At 36.9% G+C, this 20,254-nt stretch overlaps 1 protein-coding gene across 1 annotated transcript in view; it reads right to left on the bottom strand.

Annotated features, from left to right (window-relative positions):
* The window catches only part of Cd28 (CD28 molecule), a 34,030-nt gene extending 17,950 nt beyond the window's left edge, over positions 1–16,080 (bottom strand). Inside the window, exon 1 of the mRNA XM_013010050.1 lies at positions 15,953–16,080. Coding sequence (XP_012865504.1) covers positions 15,953–16,010 — 58 coding nt within the window. The 5' untranslated portion in view covers positions 16,011–16,080. The remainder of the gene's footprint in view (positions 1–15,952) is intronic.
* Between the last annotated feature and the right edge of the window lie 4,174 nt (positions 16,081–20,254).

The following is a 20,254-nucleotide window of genomic DNA, read 5'->3' as shown; positions in this document are numbered from 1 at the left end:
TGTATGTGTGTGTGTGTGTGTGTGTGTGTGTGTGTGTTGTCTCTTAGATATACACCAGTAGTGGAATTGCTGAGTCATATGATAATTTTGTGTTCAGTTTTTGGAGGACTTGCAGGAATGTTTGCCCTAACAACTGTTCCATTTCCATGTCACATTCCCACCAACCCTATACACAGGTTCCATTTTCTCTACTTTCTTACCAACACTTCTTATTGTCTCTCTTTTCTCAAAGCCACATTCATGTGTATCAAGTGTTATCTCTCCATGGCTTGATGTGCATCTCTGTAATGATGAATGATGCTATTTGTAAACCCTTTCCAAAGAAATGGGTACTGTAATAATTTCTCCATTTGTGAACTGAACTGTGTTTTTGTTGCTGTATGACTAGCACTTTTACATTTTTAAATCAATTCTCTTAACCAAGTCCATTTGGTTTGAAACTATTTTCTGTGTTGTTTTTGGCTTTGTCTCAAACATTTCCCCTGTGGATTCTAATATTCAATTGATGCTGAAACCAAATTGGTCAAACAGAGGTCTCAACCTGACCACCTATTAGAATCACTTAAAAACTTATAAAACTTTGATTGCCAGGAGAGTTAAATCAGAATCTCTGGGTATAAGATTGAAGCATCAGCCTGCCTGCCTGCCTGCCTGCCTGCCTACCTTCCTTCCTTCCTTCCTTCCTTCCTTCCTTCCTTCCTTCCTTCCTTCCTTCCTTCTTTCCTTCTTATTTTGTGCCAGTCGTGGGGCTTGAACTCAGAATTTCGTGCTCTCATGTGGCTTTCTCATTCAAGGCTGGCACTTTGCCAGCCACACTTGAGCCACACTTCTACTTCTGGCTTTTTGCTGGTTAGTGGGAGATGGACATAGACTGTCCATCCCAGGCTGGCATCAAACCTCCAACCTCAGATCTCAGCCTTCTGAGTAGCTAGGTTTACAGGCCTGAGCCACTGGTACCCAGCTTGGCATCAGTATTCCTAATGTTTCCCATGGAATTCTAAATTGTAGTCACGTTTATGAAACATAAACCTAATATATGAAGCCTGACCTCTTATTCTCAAGTTCATAGGCATCCATAGGATTTTCCAACTCCATTTTCTTAAACTAAAATCTTAAAGAGCCAGACCATCTAAATCACTATCCCCAGACACATGCAAACATTCCCACTCCCACACTTGATTCACTACCTCCATGGCCTACCGTCTCCTTCCTAGCTCTCAAGATACTACTTTCTGTGTCACGTATTTTCCACCTGGTCAGCTTCTGTCTTTGGAACATCTCATTTCATGTTTTGATTTGGTTTTCTTTTTCTCACTCATGTGAGTTTTCTATAAGCTTATTCTCTTCTTAAGAGAATACTGTGAGAATAACAGGATCTCCTTAAGTAATTATTGAGTGGAAAATGGTAATCCAGCTTCATCATTCCTATCAGTAGCTGTATCTGTCAGTGTTTATCCTCTCTCCTCTATGTTAATGCTAATACTTAAATTCACTGGCCCTTAAACATAGGTACTGTATTTGAAATAGTTTGCTTGCTTGATGCTAATATGTGAACTATGTAGTTCAGTTTGACCTTGAACGTTTGGCCCTCCTGCCTCTACCTCCTGAATGCCAGGATTATAGGATTCACCACAATATACAACAAACTTCTTGTTTTTTCTAAATAGTTATATCCATACAACACTTGCTCCCCACCTTGATCCGTGTGAATATTTAAGAAAAGTTGAAACAAGAAACTATTTCATAGGACTTCATTATCGATATCTAATTTTAAGAGGCATTAAATGAAAGAAATTTACTTTGGTGGTAAAGATAACAACTACTTTAAGTAACATTGAATATGTGTGATCATTATTACTTCAAGTATACATAATCATTTTGATTCCTATTTTTTTCTTAAAAGAGATCACATGTAAAACTATACAACCCTTACTCTATAGGACTAGAGTGTTTAAGAGAGAAATCAAAGTAACTGATAATTGAAATATCAACTAACAGTTGGTCTAGATATGTATTTGGTTCTTGACATTTCTACAAATCCATAGTACTTCAATAATTTAGGGACTTATTTTGCAATAAAGAATGCAATAAGCATGTTTCATAGACTATTTGGTTTTGACAGAACTGCTCTTTCCCTGCAAATATTTGATTTTCCTTCTTGTAAGCATTTAGGCAAGGTCTCCTTAGGTCGAACCTACTAGTTAAAAGAGAAATATTGTTAACCTATTAATTGTCTTTTTGAAGAGTAGCTTGATGGACATTTATTTAACTGAATTGATAAGTTGTTTTGATGATGAATTTAGTGCTTTGCTTTTCAAAGCCTTTCCCAGCAGCTACACTAGCTATAGGTGTGGAGACAGGAAGCAGTAACCTCAAACCTCATTCCCTCACAACTCCTGCTTGACAACAGGCCAACATAAAGAGTGAGATTTGAGGTGCGATGGTACTTTGCTGCTTATGAGCAAGGTAACAGAGCTAAAAGATTTCCCACAGATAGCATTTGAATCCTCTGATATAACCAATGTCTAGAAGACTGAAAAGTGACTTGTGTTTCCATGAGAGGAATAGGGGGGAGGTTGGTGATTTAAAAAAAAAAACCAGCCACCTGCCTTTTCACCTTTGTAAGTAGGTCAATTACCACATTTAGTAAACAGGTCAATCCTCTGCCTAAGTGGAGAGGACCTCTAAGGTATGTCTCCTGACATCAAAGAAGGAGGATATTAACAGGATATTTCCCATCAGTTTAGGTAGTGCACAGATTTCCAAGGAGGAAGCCTTAAATACACATCAGCTTCAAGTTCATGAGTTTATTTTATCTCATCTGCAGTCTGTATTAACCAGTGAGGTAAAGTGATAAGACATGTATCCTTATGCTCATTTTATAAATGAGGAGATGTCAAATGAGTTGCCCAACATTTCAGGACAAATAAGTGACCCCTGGGATTTGAGCTCAGGCCTCCATGATAGGTTCTAGACTGTTGTTCTTTACCCTCTACCTTGTTGCATCAAAATTTCAACATAATTTCAGTGATTGGTTCTAGACCCTATAAAATCTGGATTAGATGATGGAGTCTAAGAGGGAGTCAGAGAGAATACAATTGAGTAAGCGGTAAATGGCATGAAAAGAGAACTGGATCAAGATGAATTTCATTTTTCTCCACCATTTTAAGGGAGTCCCACCTGCAAAAAATAATAGAAAGGAAACGATCTAAGCTAATGCCTTCTTTTACAACTGAAAACAAGTAAACAACTTTGTTGGACCAATTCACACAAGTAACCAAAGAGGTAAGATGTAATGTATATAGACACCTAGGAATAATATTTTAAACCATGAATGAAAAGGAAAACATCTTTCTTCATTCAGTAAGACTGCATTGATTTCATACTTAAAGAAAGCACGTTTCAAACTTTTCGTACCTAATATTAAGTAGTTCTACGTTATCTGAGATTTTGCTTTCTACAGTTTTAGTTAACCACAGTTAACCACAATCCAAAAGCTCCAGAAATAAACAATTTGTAGTTTTAAATAATGTACCATATAAGTAGCACAAGGAGATTTCCTGTTTGTCTCAAACAGATTGATTTCTCCCTTTCTCCATAGGTCTATAGTGTATATAAGCTACCTCTCTGACAGTCACATAGCTATTCTTAGGTCATCAGATCAACCACTGAGGTATTTTATTGTGTACAAATAACCTTGGATATGCCAAGATAAAGCTAGAGCTATAGAGTTCTTCCTTTCAGTGGAAAGTGCAAAAATCTCAATAAGAAATGGAAAAAAAATATGTTGAGTGCTAAGACATGTGCTAAGAGTGGAACTTCCTCCCATGAAACTGTAAAGAAGGAAAAAGAAATTCTGGCTTGTTTTGTTGTTACTCCTCAAACTGAGACCATTATAGCTATGGTGCATGATGCATGCTTAGTTCAGACAGAAAGGCATTGAGAGTTTGATGCTATCCAAAGTTTCAGGCATCCAAGGAGGGCCTTGAAATTCATTCCCCAAAAGGCAGGTGGACAAACGTGTTGCTAACAATTGGAAAGACTTCCTAAAGGTCATGGATGGATCACAGATAATATCTACAGACAATTCTGTTGTACAAAACACTTCTTACAAATTATTTCTGATGCACAAACAGTAGTGATACCATTGCAGCTCTTCTGTTCAGCTTGCCCAAGTATGCAAAAGGGATATTGGTCACTTTCTACTTTTACTCTCATTGGGCAGATTTTTACTTCAGGGCTTCTGTGAAATGCATTTGTTTATTATGTTTAAATGTATAGTATTCTACACAATGGAACTCAATGCTTCCATCAGAAAGAATGGCATTGCCCCATTTGTAAGGAAATGGAAAGACTTGGAAAAATCAAATTAAATGAAGTAAGCCAGACCCAAAGAAACGTAGGCTCCATGGTTTCCCTCATTTGTAATAATTAGTATATGTCTAGGATAGTCCTGGCAGAGGATTATAATAGCTCAGTAGCTATGTACATATGACCATATAAAATGATGCTAATCGAAATGAACTCCAAGATATGGAAACAAGAGGGTTGTTTTTGTTTTGTTTTGTTTTTTTTAATGTACTGTGTAAAGCTATTCTCTCTTTTTCTTTCATTTTTTATTTCCTTTGGTTTAGCATCTGTTGTCACTGTTTTTGATTTTGGTACCCTGTGTATTGTATATACATTTGTCTGATTTGGGGAATAACAAAATGGTGAAACAAAGGACCGAGGGTGAACCAAGGCAACAGTGATACTCACAAGACACTATGCTGGAAATGAACTTTACATCTTGTGGGGGAGGGGAGTCAGGGAAAAGAGAAAGTGGGAGAAAACAAGGGAGGGAGTAACAATGTTTGACAAAAAATATACTCATTACCTTACTTATGTAACTGTAACCCCTCTGTACATCACCCTCATAATAAAATCAAAATTAAATTTTAAAAATGTGCAGTACTGTATCTTTCCTTTTCTGTATCATAAGCACCATAGAGAAATAAAATGATAAATAGAAGCTGGTGAACCAGAATAAAGCAAGAAAGCAGCCCTCAAGACTGAAGTATGCCTTGAGAAGCTGGGGAAGCAATTAGGAGGATATAACACCTGCTTAACGAGCAATTGATTTTCTCCCAGAACCTTTAAGAACTTTATTAGGCTCCATTTATGAACATCACAGTCAAGAGTTTCTTTTGCAGCTGAAAAACAAAATCCGGCTATAAGATCTAAGCTTATGTTATTTCCTTTAAAAAAAATCTGACTGAACAGAATTTCACATGTGCAAAAGGAATCAAAGAAAATGAAAGCTTACTATTTTCAACTGTGTTGTCCTATGAAGTTCGGGTGCCAATTGTAAGGGTGATATTGGTTTCCCTGGCACAGTACATCTCCCTCTGACCACAGAACTGCTTACATTTCTGTAATTCTCCTCTGAGTACATTTCCTGTTTGGGTCTAAGGTGCCTTTCAGAACATAGCCATCTGACCACTTATTCCTTTGCAGATGCTGTAACAGGCAGGCTTCCCCCAAAAGCTAATCCAGTGTCTGCTCTGGAACCTGTAAGACAAAATGCTCTCTTGAGTGAAAAAACGGACTCAATGGTCTGTGGCTCTGGTAACTCTTGCTAGCTTGGCCTTCTCCAGATATCAGAAAGAATACAGACATTCCTCAAACTATAGCACCTTTCACTACCCTCTTTGAACTACTAAGATAATAAAGCTACTAATGTTCCATCAAATGTTCAATGCCCAGATTCCGAAATTCATGTGAAATGAAAACAAAACAAATCAAGTTACGGTTTCAACAACACTGTGGTCATCTCATCTCCTTTTCTGTTGCCTGGTATTCTATCTCCATGTTCATAAGGAATGATGATTTAAGAAAAATCTTTCAAAACATACCATCAAACAAGCATAACATACACATATCTATGCTGTCCCATTCAAGATTTCAATATAAAATATATGATATCTCAAATGGTTTATTCATAGACTGGATTATTTACAAAAGATGGTTGACAAAGGTGTAGCAATAGCAGTACCTCAGCAGGGCACTGGTGGCTAACGCTTGTCATCCTAGCTACCCAGGAGGCTGAGTGCAAAGCCAGCCCAGTCAGAAAAGTCTACAAGACTCTCTCCAATTAACTAGCAAAAAAGCATGCATGGTTTGAGTGGTAGAATGCCAGCTGTGATAAAAAATAATAATAATATGAGAGCAAGAGCACAAAGCCCTTAGTTCAAACCCCAGTACCAACATAAAATATAATAATAAATAGCAAAAATTCAGGGGGGAATGGATGACGACGTATGGCCTGTAGCATCAAGGTTATAACCACGTTTAGCTCTGAAGAGGTGAAAAGATAACGAAGTTGCCAGAACCAGAACCAGACAAGTGTGTAGAGGAGACTGAAGCATGACTTCTGTTGAGAAAAGCAGCCCAAACAGCTCTCTCCAAGATGGTGTATGTCACAACTATCAGCTAATCAAGTGCATTTATCAGGGATGCCAACAGAACATGCAAATTTTAAACAACATTTAAGGAAACTTTAATACGAACAAGGACAAATGATTACATGTCACAATAAGAATAGCAATAGAAGCCTGATAAATAACTTTATAAGCACAAGTTGCTTTGGGGCAGCAGTAGTCTAAGCCACACTCTGATCCTAAGCTATATCTCTTATACAGACAGTCATGACAATGTAGAGGACACTTGTCCTTGTTCCTTTCAAATCTCATTCTGCTATGCAATATCAGAAAGTAACCCAGAAGTCAAAGAGTTCACTAGTAGAAAGTCTGAGTACTGAGACCTAAGACACTCATTTTTGATAATGGGGCCTGAACTCTGAGCCCGGGAGCTGTCCCTCAGGTCTTCAGTTCAAGGCTAGGGCTCTACCACTTGAGCAACAGCACCACTTCCAGCTTTTTCTGCTTATGTGGTGCTGAGGAATTGAACCCAGGGCCTCACACATGCAAAGCAAACACTCTACCACTGAGCCACCTTCCCAGCCCAATGAATACTTTTTTTGCAAAAAAAAAAAAAATATATATATATATATATATATATATATATATATATGATACTTTTTCTTTGGCATTCTGACTTCTGCTATGACAGTCTTTCATTTATTCATTCACTCAACAAATAAATATTGGAATCGAATGTAGCATTTCTTGGGAGATGTAAAGATGGAGAAGAAATCCTAAGAGGGCTCCCTCTTAGCTCGGTATACTGCAAAGCCATAGATAGTGCATGAGCTTTATAGAGGTAATTGACAGTCACCAGAAAAGGCCTTTGTTTCCAGATGGGATGAGTCTGGTAAGTTGAGAATGGTCCTGGGGATTGTTAGCACAGCAGTAAGGAAGGCATTGGATTAGAGCAAGGTCAGGGACAAAGAAGAGACCAATCAGGAAGCTGTTGTTATACCATCCATGTGAGCTCACAAGGCCTGAATGGCAGCAGACAAAGATGCGACAAGGCCTTGCTGTCTGCTATGCAGACTGATAGTAAGAATGGAAACTGATGTGAGTTCATGGGTTGGGTGAGGACAAGAGTGGACACACCAGTGACTAAATGAGGTAAGTCAAGAGAAGAAATATGTATGGGGAAAATAAAGCTGTTGGGTATAGTTTTGGATTTGCGAAATTTAAAGATAGATAAAGTCTCCTAGAGGAAAGAAGTGAGAAATATAGGACTGAAGTTTAAGGAAGCTAGACAGAGACAGAAATATACATTGAGGAGCCATCTATTAGAATAAAAGTTAATATTCAAACCATTTAAAAAAATCCACTGCCTGCACCATAATCCAAGAGATACTGCCAGGAATTCAGAGTGTAAACACTTTAGAACAAAAGAAGCTCCTAAACATATAGCCACATAAATTTGGGTGCAGCATCACCCAGCCCCCTACTATTCACAGACCTACAATATTCCTTTGCTAGATGGACATCGATGAAGAAATATGGCAAACAAACTTAAATAAAAGTGGTATCACACCAAAAGCCACTGAACCACTCTTCAAAATCAAATTTTACCATCCTAAAAAAATTGTCTGTAGTCCACAGTAGATAACCAGAGGTTCTATGGCTTTTAAAATAGGTGTATTGCAGAAATACGGTAATAGATTAAAAGGAAAACTCATAGATATAAAGGGATCTCTTCTATTATTATACTGTTTTCTAAATATACAATTTAATCTAGTAGCCAATCTTAGGTACTCCTAAGCCATGTCATCTAAGACCTCATTCAAAATAACTCTGTTGTTTTTTTTTTTAAAAAAAAAAAAAGACAAAGGGGCTGGGATGTAGCTCAGTGGCAAAGCGCTGGCCTAGCAAGTGCAACATCCTGGGTTCGATCCCCAGTACCAAAAAAGAAAAGACAAAAAAAAATAAAAAAATGACAAAAATACATTTCTCGTGTCTATACTTTTCTTCTAAGCACATTAGCATCTAAGATCCTGGTTATCCATCATCTCAAAGGATTTCAGATACTTGGCTTACAATTTCTTCTATTGGCTCTAGCAAAATCTAAGAACATCCACAAAAGAATAGAGTAAATGAGCTGCCTCATGAAAACCAAGTTTACACACACACACACACACACATGGCTGCCATTTCAAAATTTCTACTAAGGTGTTTTTAAGCAAAACAAAAACAAACAAACAAACAAAAAACTAGGCCTGAGATGTCCTCTAGTCTAATCTCTTCATACATTAAAGAAACAGACCCCAAAAAGTAATGTCACAATGTGACAGATTATAAAACTTCTACTCCTAGTTCCCTACCTGGGGTAAGCCTTGGTTTAGCTTCAAGTTTGGGTAGGAAGCAGATGCAGTCTTCTCCATAACCTTTTTCCAAAAGACCATGGGGAGATGCTGAGATCAACATCCCTGACTGGAAACTGGAGCTTTGCGGATGCTAAGCAGGGCTGGTTTGAACACTGTGATCTTGTCATCACAGTTACAAGCCTAGGCCAAGTCCAGCCATATCATGCATTATGTGTGAGTGCTCAGGCAAGAATTTAAAGGACATCTGAGGTAAATCTTTGAATTCAAGCTATGTATGACCTCACTGGCCCGTGGCCATCAATTAAACACTAGGACCTATTCTGATAGAATTAAATACAATAAACATAGATTTAACAAAGCAAGGTTTGTTTGTTTGATTGGTTGGGGTTTTTTTGTTTTTGTGTGCTTTTTGTTCTGTTTTTGTTTATTGGTGGTACTCGGGATTGAACTTCTGTGGCCTAGAAACCTTCAGGAAAGAAATCCTTCAGCCATGCCCTTGGTCCAACACATCTTTCCATTCTGTTAAACAAATCTCAAGCTTATCAACCTGAAATGATTCATCTACCCAAGCTTTACCCAACATATCCCTCCTTTATCTTCTTGAGAAAATTGACCCATCCTTTTTTCCTCTTCCCTCTCCTCCATTCTCTTCTAATAGTCCTCTATTCCTCAAGCCCTGGGATGCTATACAAGTGCGCGCCCGCGTGTGCACACACACACACAAACACACACACATACTTACCTAACAGTTGACTCCTCCCACATGCCAACCATTATTAAGTTTTCAGTTGTGAACATTTACTAACGTCTACAATACAAAGTGCCGTGGTAAACATTTGAGATGATAGAAGTTTCCGATTCACCTTATCTGTCCATTTTCTTTTCACTGACTCTGTTTTGAACCCCTCTACTTTTTCTTAATCCTTGAATCTTCTTTCCTCATGGTTATGCTTAAACAATGGTCCTACCAGCCACCTAGTATTAATCTCTTTCTACCATTGAATGTTATTAGCCACTGTCTCTTGTTTAAATTCTTTCCCCCCTTGATTTTAGTGGCATTCCTTTCATCTTCCTGTCTCTTAGCCCTCCTCCCTCTCAAGTCAATTCTTTGTGTAGGTTGCTTGCTTACCATTTTCTTCAGCTGACTTCTAACAGAGAGTGAGCTCCAGATTCAGTTAAACTCTCTGCTTTTCCACAGTTATACCTTCTCCGTTTAACAATCATGTCTCATGTCAAAGATATGATTCCTAAAAATTTTCTTCTTACCAGTTCAACTTCTTCAAGATGTCTTGAAAGTAAGACTTAAACTTCTGTTATCAAGTTTTCAGTCTTTTGTTTATTCTAATTCTACCCTACCTCTATGCTTCACAGCTCCATACCTTCTCATTTGCCATCTGCCCCCAAAACATACATCCATATTCCTGATTTCATTTCCTTGTTCATATTACTTCTTTCTCAGGCAACATAGTACCATTAAGAATCAACCTTATAGCAAGACTGTCTGCATACTTACTAAGTGAACAGGGCTAAATGCTCCACCTGCTCAGGGTTTCCGTTTCCCTTTCTACGAAATAATATAACCATAGTAACGTCATAGGATTCAGAGAAAGATTAGATGATTTAATACAAGGAAATCCAGGTAGAACAATGTAGTTAGCAATTTTTATTAAGAATATGATCCTTTAATCATCTACAATTCATCTCCATTTTGATTCCAGACTCTCCATGAAGTTACCATCCTATGTTTATTTTATGAGCATTTATTTTATGCATCCTCATTTTGATACTCATTTCTTTCCTTCTTCAACAAATTCCTGTTGAATATCTTCCTGCTTCTAACATTTTGCCTCATATTGGGTTATAGGGATAAGACACGATCCTGCCTGGTCAAGGAGTTAATAGTTTAGTAGGAAAAACGGACATGCTCAACTTAGAATAACAATCTTGAGAACTTTAAGGAGGAAAGAAATCCCTTAGGTTTTCATTTAGTGCCTCAAAGGAGACTTTCAGGTGAGAGGTATAAAACCCATTCCAGATCATAAGAACAATATTTGCAAAGCCATTAACGCACAAAATATGTTTCCTGGTGTTTGATCTTGTTACATGGTTTTCTCAACTAAATTGAAATCAAAGAGAACTGACTCAACATAAGAAATTCTTTTAGCACACAAGGAGATATTTTGGATACCAAAGATGGAACCAGGCCCAAAGCATCCAAAAATGTAACTCAGTAATACCATCTTTTTATTAGATTCTTCTAGAAACAACCAAAACACAAGTATTCTTTTCTATGAATTCAGAGAGGGTCTTAATTCTCTCTCATCTCTTTCATGTCTCTCTCATCAGATCCTCTAGAGAAGCTGCAAATCCAGTGAGGTGATTTTTTTTGACAATCTATCTTGTGTCAAGATCCCTAAGCAATGAAAAGCACAGCCTTCAACTTTCTCAGTAAATTAATTTCTCAACAAAGAATCTTCTTCATTATTCAAAAGAGGGACATGTCAATAATCCAGGTAGCTAACATAAATGAATGACTGATAAAGAACAGTTCCTGGAATAATCAGTACATGATCTGGCAGATTGTGAGTCAATGAGGAGATGGGGATGCGGTAGAAAGGGGCTCACATTTAGATCAGAACGCAAAGTACACTGAGTGAGTAATTCTGAATGATGCCATCAGGAACCAGCTACCTTGACAGTCAGAGTCCCCAAGATCATGAAGATGACAGTAATGACAACGTTGAGGTAAAGGAGCAACTCTAGTTAAATAAAAAAAATTCTTCATCACCTGCAACTTCTCTTATACCAATGAAAACATAAATACACATAATCTGTATGATGACACATAGACTAAATCCAGATGTCTATGAAATTAGCACTGTTATGGAAACCTCTTTTTCTGAGTCTCTTCCAAGCAGCTAGGTAGATTTTGATTCCATTCAATGTATTTCTCTGATAGTGTTCAGTCAACAAAATCAGAGTCTCAGGTAAAAAGTCACACACCCTCTTTGCCAATGCTTTTTGCTTGAGGTGTGAGGATTGATTCTCAGCAATCTTTTTCAGACCAAAAGCTCAGGGTGTGTTGGGTTTTTTTGTTCTTTTGTTGTTTTTGTTTGTTGGTTGATTGGTGATAGTGGTGCTAATACCACATCATTGAGCAAAAGGAGTCCAAAAACAAATCACCATAAAGGAGATATGCAGTTGCTTTCACACAGTTTAGAAACCTAGTTTAGAAACTCCAGCCACCCAGAGGTCATTTTCCCACGTGCCTAACTAAACTCTCAACAAGAAAGTCCCATCCTCTGAATAAACTTCTTGAAGAAAAGAATAAGCTGTAATTCTATTGCTATGAAAAGGGGTGGGGGGAGATGGTATACCTTGAAATGACATGCTAATAAAATAAGTGTGTTTTGCACTGACCTATAAGTTTTATACAAGAAAGTCTGAGATAAATTGTGCAACCTTGCCAATGATTATATGAGTTAACACACAGATGAAGAGCTATTGTTTGGGGAGACAATAAGCCACACACAGAACTTTCTTCTGGGTTGTTGGTGGCACAAAAATTTTCATTTTGTCACCACATACTCTGCAGGAAGCTCTTGGAAGAAGACAGCCCTACAAGATAAATGCATTTCTCCACTCTTGAGAATGAAAGACATAAAAAGGGGAAATCTATGTCTGAAGTTGGGGAGGCAGCAAGCTCCCTTCCCCACCTATCACCAAGGTCCGAAGGTGAGCAACACCTCACAGTTACTATCAGTATTTCTAGTCTATCTGTTTCAATGACTCATTTTATTGCCTGGCATTGATAAATCAGTATTAATTTTGCAGTTCTCGTATAAAAGTCTTTGCAAGATAGTTACCTTTTTTAAAAAAGTGGAAAAAGTAATGTATTATCTTAGGGAATGTAATAGAGTCCAAATCATTCTTAAGCTATGTTCATAGTTTTTAAACTCATCAAATTTACTCAAAATGATAAAAGACTTAGTGATTTTTTTTATTTTTTATTGTACTTAGTGAATTTTTTAAGTCAGAAAAATTGACTGTAGTATATTGGAAGTTGTGTAAATACAGCAATCTATTTATTAACTTGCATTTTCCAGTGTTCATCTTTTTATCTTACATTCCCAAGCCCAGTCCCTATGCGACACTTAACTGTAAGAGATAAAATACTTCTTTCTGTGCACAATTACCACAGAGGATATCACTTGCTGATGACAGAGCTAAAGATAAAGTTTTTAATTATTTTGCTTTGCAGATAGGACTTTTTATTAAACAACAATCATTTTGCTACCGTCTGCTCTTCTCTGGGAAAACAAAGCACTGGGGTTAATGCAGCAGTACTGAAATCAGTCATGCCCAAACTGGACGTTTTGACAGTTTACTTGCTAAGGTTTATAGGGGAAAAATAAAAAGAAATATTCTTGTGGAAAACTAAATGGAGTTCGTCATGGTTTTTGTCCTCATACTATATGACCAGCTTGCTAAAAAAATAACCAATGTTCACTAAAAAACATGTGGCCAATGTTACATGTGTTATCTACCAACAAGCACAAGTATTTTCCATTTCAGAGCCTTAATTTCCAAGATCGATTCATACTCTAAAGTCTAACAAAAATCTTTCTTGTGGATCTCAATCATATACGTGTCATAGAAAACAGGTAATCTTTGCAAAGGAATTATCAAGGTTATACTCCCCTTACTCCTCTTAAATTGTATTTCTTTAAATTATCCATTAAGGTCTGGCTACAGCCTTACTCAATTTGTGAATAATCAGGTTAGGCATAATCTTCACCAAATAAGTATTTTCAGCTATGTTGTGACTCAATAAGTTAAATTTATTAAATGAATGGAAATAAGAAACCATTCTTCATACACACACACACACACACACACACACACGATCTCAACAGGCATAACAATAGTTTCTCATGATTCTTCAAAGAACAGTGACACAGAGACTTTTCTTATGCCTAATTTCTTCATGGAGGGTAAACAGAGAGAAAAACAAAAAGCACATGGGACGAAAGGCTTTGTACCACTTGGTTAGAAATGAATGGTACACTTTTGTATATTGTAATTATCTTACTTCTCATAAGCTTTCTTACTGGAAGAGGCATTTCAAAAGTACACCCTCTACCTCTACTCTTTCCTGCTTCATTAATGTACACTAAGCACCAGATCCTGAATGCTAGTAAGAAAGCAAGTTGGCATTTGAAAAGTAAATGTTTCTCAAAGTAGAAAACAAGTGTTCTACATGTGCGAACTCTCTGACTGCTTTTTAAGCTATACCCTTCTTAATAAATGTTCTAAAGGAAAAAATACAAAGCTTCGAGTCCTACCAAGAGAAATCTTCAAAGGGGAGTGAACGAATTGATGACAGATGGCTGTCCACAAGGCACATCAGAAAAGCATTTGGTGTACAATTACCAATGTTAAATAGTGTTTAGTCAGAGTAAGGCTGTCTAATAAATTGAGACAGTTTATCCCTAAAAATAAATGTCAAAGACTCTTTAAACAGGCAACTACAAACATTTTCAAAATAAATTTCAAAGATTCTTCTGGAATGATATTAGTAGTTCTAAATGCTTGGTTCCAGATTACATTTCACCAACTGTTGTCTTTCTTTATATCAACACCCTTTATAAATAAGACGCACAATTCATGCTTACTACCATGTCAGACAACAAATCCTGTGTGTGTGCATGCAGGCTGGAAAATGATATTTTTGGAGGCGCATACATGATGTTTAAGAGCAATACCTATGGATAATGCCCTCCCTGCCATTAAAATCAATGGGAAAAAATGAAAGAGAGTGGCTCAGAGATGTACCTCTCTCTTTCTTTCCTTGTTTAAACAAGTCCATCTTTTAAGCCAAATCCTTTTTCTATATAGAACAAGTTGAATAGACATATCACTCCAACTTACCAAAGTAACAGGCTTTTTCTGTTGGGAACTGACTTTCCGAAGACAATTTTAACTCTGGATAAATGTGGATATATAAAATTAAAAGTCACATCATATTTGGTCAGATAGCTTGCCAGTCAAGGGCACAGGCTCTTGAATCAGACAAAGGTGATTTGAAATCTGCCACCAACAACTGGGACCTGTGTTTCCTTCAGGAACTTTCTTAACATTCCTAATTCATTCACTTCTGTCTCTTCATCTGCAGTGGAGTTTATAGTATTATCTCATTTCACCTAACTGTAACAACTATCATTTCATTTTGATTTTCACAATGACCTTGAGATGATGAGGATTGAAGGAAGCTTAAGTTTTAGAGAGAGGAAAGTAGTCTAAATCCAGCTAGTTTCTTCAAAAAAAACCACATCCCACCGGCAAGCACCCAGTCAACTGAGTGTCTGAGAGGATTTCTCTAAGCTGAAGAGAAAGTTGAAATTCACCATATGTTTTTGGGGAAACAGTAAGGCATCCAAAAAGTTCCTTGTGAGAATCAAGTGATACTCAAAGTAAGCGCTTTACAAGTATTAGACTTCTTGTCAGCCTTCCTGGGAACTTAGAGGATTTTAATCTAAGTAAACAGATTTTAGCCAATAGGAGGAAGAAACTAATTTGTTAGTATTTGTGTTATACTAGTGTCTATGGTAACTCCAGGGTTCATTTTGACACTCATTCAATTCAGTAGACATTATACCAACACACGTCTTGCTAGCCAATGATAGAAGGAATGAAGCATTTTCCATGGATTATTTCACTTTATCCTCACAATGACCTTGAGACAATATTTACCATCATTCCCATTTTTCAAGTAAGGAAAAACAGAAGTTTAGCAAGTTTTAAAACTATCATAAGCTCAATTAGTTGAGAGTTCTAAGAACCTAGACAATCCAAATTCAAAGCTTTCAGAGCTAACTGACTTATATTGTTAATTTTTTTAAAAAATATATATATATAAAAGTTTAAATTTCTTAGAACATCATCCACTAGTAACTGAAGAAAATCTTATTTGCTTCCAAAGATGATTTGCTCAGATGCTATGCTGTAGTATTGGCAATCAGTGACTTTCTAAGTGAATAGGCTCTTCTATTAGAGCAGAACCACATTTCAAATGTATTCAATGCTCATCCATTATTTGAATTTAAATTTTTTAAATAAAGCAACCACACAAATTAAAATTTTAAGAGGAGAAAAGAAATCAAAATAGTTTACCTGTTACTTGAATTGAGGGGAAGAAGTTGAGACCCAGGAGCAGCAGCCTGAACATCATTGTCCTCCGGTAGGCCAGGGCTCCCCGGAGGAACCCAGGGTGAAATGTGCTGCAGGCACACCTGCCAAGGCCTCAGAAGCCTCCAACTTACTTCCCTCAGGGCACATGATCAAGGGACTTAAACCACAAGACATCATGACTTTCACACAGGATATTACATTGTTTTGATGACTTTAGACTTTTGTCTCTTCTTTTACCAGAAAGCCTTTTCTTGTCACTGGAAGCGAGTCGGTCACTATAGAATGGACTTGTGAGCGTTATTCGACATGGATGGGTTTCACTATGGAGAAAAACCCAGCAGAGACTTAAGAGTAGACAAACAAGTTTTTGCAAAGAAAGATGGAAGTTTCTTTACAAAGAGAGATTTTCGTAGTCCAGGAATAGGCTATGTAAAAAACAAAAACAAAAAGAATGATATTGAGGAATTAGGAGATTGTCTGATAAGTGTTAACAGGAGTTATAATGTGTAGGTGGATCATGAGCTAGCCCTGTGAGACATTTAACACATTTCACTGGTGAGCATCCAGACAGCTGAATGCCTGGAGGAATTTCCCCACATAAAGAAAAGGTCAAAAACTTAAGCGGCAAGTCTATGGCTGGGTATCCATAGTTATAGAAAATTTGACCTTTGCAGATATTCTATAGATATAATACATTGGGTTAATTGAGCTTTCAGCAAGATAATTGATATGAAAATATATTGACTCATAATAATTATTGGTCGTCCTTCTTGCCTAGTAACAAAAATATTAAGTTATATACAACATTTTTAAAAAAGCTGCTAGGTGCTGGTGGCTCACACCTGTAATCCTAGCTACTCAGGAGGCTGAGATCTAAGGATCACCATTTGAAGCCAGCTCTGAAAGGAAAGTCCATGAGACTCCAATTAACCACCAAAAACCAGAAGTGAAGGTATGGCTCAAAATGGTAGAACACTAGCCTTGAGCAAAAAAGTTCAGGGACAGTGCCCAGGCTCTGAGTTCAAGCCACACAACTGAGGAAGACAACAACAACAAAAAAGAAACACATCCAAGACCCTTAAAGAGACAGTATGGAAGCCCAAAGTCCCTTCATATCTTATACTGTCTATGTCACTCAAGAAATCACGCAAGGTGGAGGTGGAAGAGAAGGGGGGGGAGGGAGGAGATAACAATGTTTGATAGGAAATGTACTCTTTACCTTGCTCATGTAACTGTAACCCCTCTGTACAGTATTTTTACAATAAAAATGTATTACAAAAAAGAAATCACACAAGGTTATATAACAGGTCATAAAACAAAGGGATTCAACAGGTTTGTGTTTGTTTGCTTGTTTGTTCATTTGATTATTTCATTTTTGAGACAGGATCTTACTATATATATTTATGCTAGTCTTAAACTCATTGTCATTCTGCATTCTAAGTTCTAAGATTACAGGTGTGTGCCGTTGTGCCAGCTCTACTTTTATGTGATCAACATTTTCATATTCCATATATGAGTGAGATCATATGGCACTTGTTTTTCTGTGCATGGCTTACTTTACTTAATGATCTCCAGTTCTACCCATGTCATCATGAATCATAGATTTTATTTTAATGACTGAATGGTATTCCATGTATATATGTACCACATTTTCTTTCTCTATTCACCAGCTGATAAACAATCAGTAGTTTCCATGCCACAGCTATTGTGAATGGTTCCACACTTGAACATGGAGAACAGATAAATCTTCAACATATTCATTTTGTTTTCCTTGGATATACACTCAATGTTGAGCTTACTAAATCATATGGTGATTCCGTTTTTAATGGATTGAGGACCCTCCATACTACTTTTCATAATGGCTATACCACTACAATCCCCATGCTCACCAACAGTGTACACAAGTTCCTTTTCTCAAACCCTCACCAACTGCTGTTATCTTTTGTTTCTGACAATAGTCCTTCTTATTCTAACAATAGTCCTTCATATTGTAGTGAGGTGCTATCTCAGCATGGCTTTGGTTTGCTTTTCCCTGGCAATTTAATTAGTGGTGTTAAGCACTTTTCATATACTTATTTCCTACTTGTTGTGTCTTTTTTATATATTTTTTATTGTAAAGATACTGTCAGAGGGGCTACAGCTACATGAGTAAGGTAATGAGTATATTTCCTCTTGAGCATTGTTACCCTCTCCTTTGTTTTTTCCCCAGCCCTCCCTTCCCTCCCCACCTCCTTAACTCCTCCCCCCACCAAGTTGTAGAGTTCATTTTTAACATAGTGTCTTGTACATAGTGTCATTGTTACAATGGATCAGCCTGTATCCTTATTTCAACATTTTGTTATTCCCTTCCCCTCCCCAAATTAGAAAAAAATGTATATACAAGATACAGGGCACCAGAATCAAATACAGAGAAGTATCTATTAAAGTATATTCCTCATGTTGAGTTATTCGTTTTCTTTTCTTCATTGAGCTCTATGAGTTCCATGCATATTCTGGATATCCACAACTTGATAGATATATAGTCTTCCATTGTGTAGGTATCTTCACCTTTATTATTTCCCTGGATGTGTAGCAGCTTTTAAGTTAGATGTACTAGCATTTATTTAGCTTTGGGTTTTTTTTTCCCCTATACTTCTGGAGTCTTCTCCAAAAGCTCTTTCCAATCCAATGTCTCAAAGCTTAAGCATTTTTGTAAACATCATTTCTCATTAACACATACTCTTTTATATTATCCTGAAGATCCTGGATGGCCTAACTGTAGGTGGAGGAAGTTTTCATTTCCCTCCCTCCTGATCTGATAGGTGAGAGATTAAAAGCCTTTCATCTTCGGTAGGCTTTTTTGTCTACATTTCAATTTTCTCACAAACAGTCTTTGTAACCTTCCCATATTGATACATCTTCAAACCTTTGAAACAAATGGTCCTTTGAAATGATTCAGTCACTCATCGAAACTGCTGGTAAGTTACAGAGTTGTGCTCTACTCCTGATGAATATCACTTTAAGATTTTAACTAAGTTTTCCTGTTCTCACCTTCCATCCAGTTAGAAACTAGACAGTATGTCTTACTTAGGACCTGGTGTCTTTTTAGGGACAATTTTTCTAAAATGAAAGATTCACTAAATTATACCCTGATCTAGAGTGAGAGGCTCTAACACTCGTTTTACAGATTAAGAATGTGTATAGTAGAAACTAATGTCCCACAATTTCCTATGATTAATAACAGAAACTTATTAAAGAAGACTGGGCAGCATCTACTTGATATTATACATGTGGCAATGCTTAACTAAATCAAACTTGAAGCAAAAGAGTCAATTTTGTGTCTACCTCCTTTATTGTACTGAAACTGAAGCCCTATAAGTTATCTTTCTCAAATTCATAAAATAATACTTTTATCAGTTGACCAATCCTATTTTGGTTTTCATTCTATGGAATAAAAAGAAGCACAAACGGACAGTTGCTTTTCACTCTCTTTTAAAAATACTCTGTTACATGAAAGAAACAGATTATTGTATTAGTCATTTTAAATTTACTCTTGAAAATAAATAGCATTCAAACATGTTGTTAAGAGGTAGAAATGAGAGAGGTAAAAGAAGGGACCTTAAGCCCATCAAAACACAGAGAAAACCTTCTACATTTCTAATACTGGTTTATGTCCTGATGCGTGTGTGTGTGTGTGTGTGTGTGTGTGTGTGTGTGTGTGTGTGTGTGTTTGTGTGTGTGTACCAATTTATGTACCAAAATTATAACATCTATTTCCCAATCACTTTATATTCTACATACAATTAATATTTACAACTGGAGATGCTATTATCCCCATTTACAGATGAGAAAATTAATCCTCAGTTAGGGTTAAGAAATCTTAAGGAGTAATGGAACCAAGATGAGAACTAGACACTTCTAGCTAAATGCGATGGTAGAACTGAAGTGCTACACTGCCGATCTACAGTCAACCCTCTCCAGTATTAAACACAAAAAGGTGAGAATGTTTAATACCATTGTTACAAGACAGCTAATGCCTTTTTAGAGGTTAAGTGACAAGAATCACTGAGGGAAAGGGAGAGTGACCCAAAAGACACTGGAAAGCATAATTAAATTATACTTCATAAAAATGTGCCTGTATTTTTCTGGAATAATTCCACATTCTTTAAGTCCATATGTGTTCTTGACACTCAAGGACATTCTATAGCATGGCTAAAAAAAACTACCTTAATCAAACAACAAGTATACTGAAACCCAACCACATGGTTTGCTGGAGAAAATATGACATAAGTGACTAAATTCGAT

Source organism: Dipodomys ordii, unplaced genomic scaffold (genome assembly GCF_000151885.1).
Source record: "Dipodomys ordii isolate 6190 unplaced genomic scaffold, Dord_2.0 Scaffold1, whole genome shotgun sequence".
Lineage (NCBI taxonomy): Eukaryota > Metazoa > Chordata > Mammalia > Rodentia > Heteromyidae > Dipodomys > Dipodomys ordii.
This window is presented reverse-complemented; position numbering and strand designations above follow the sequence as displayed.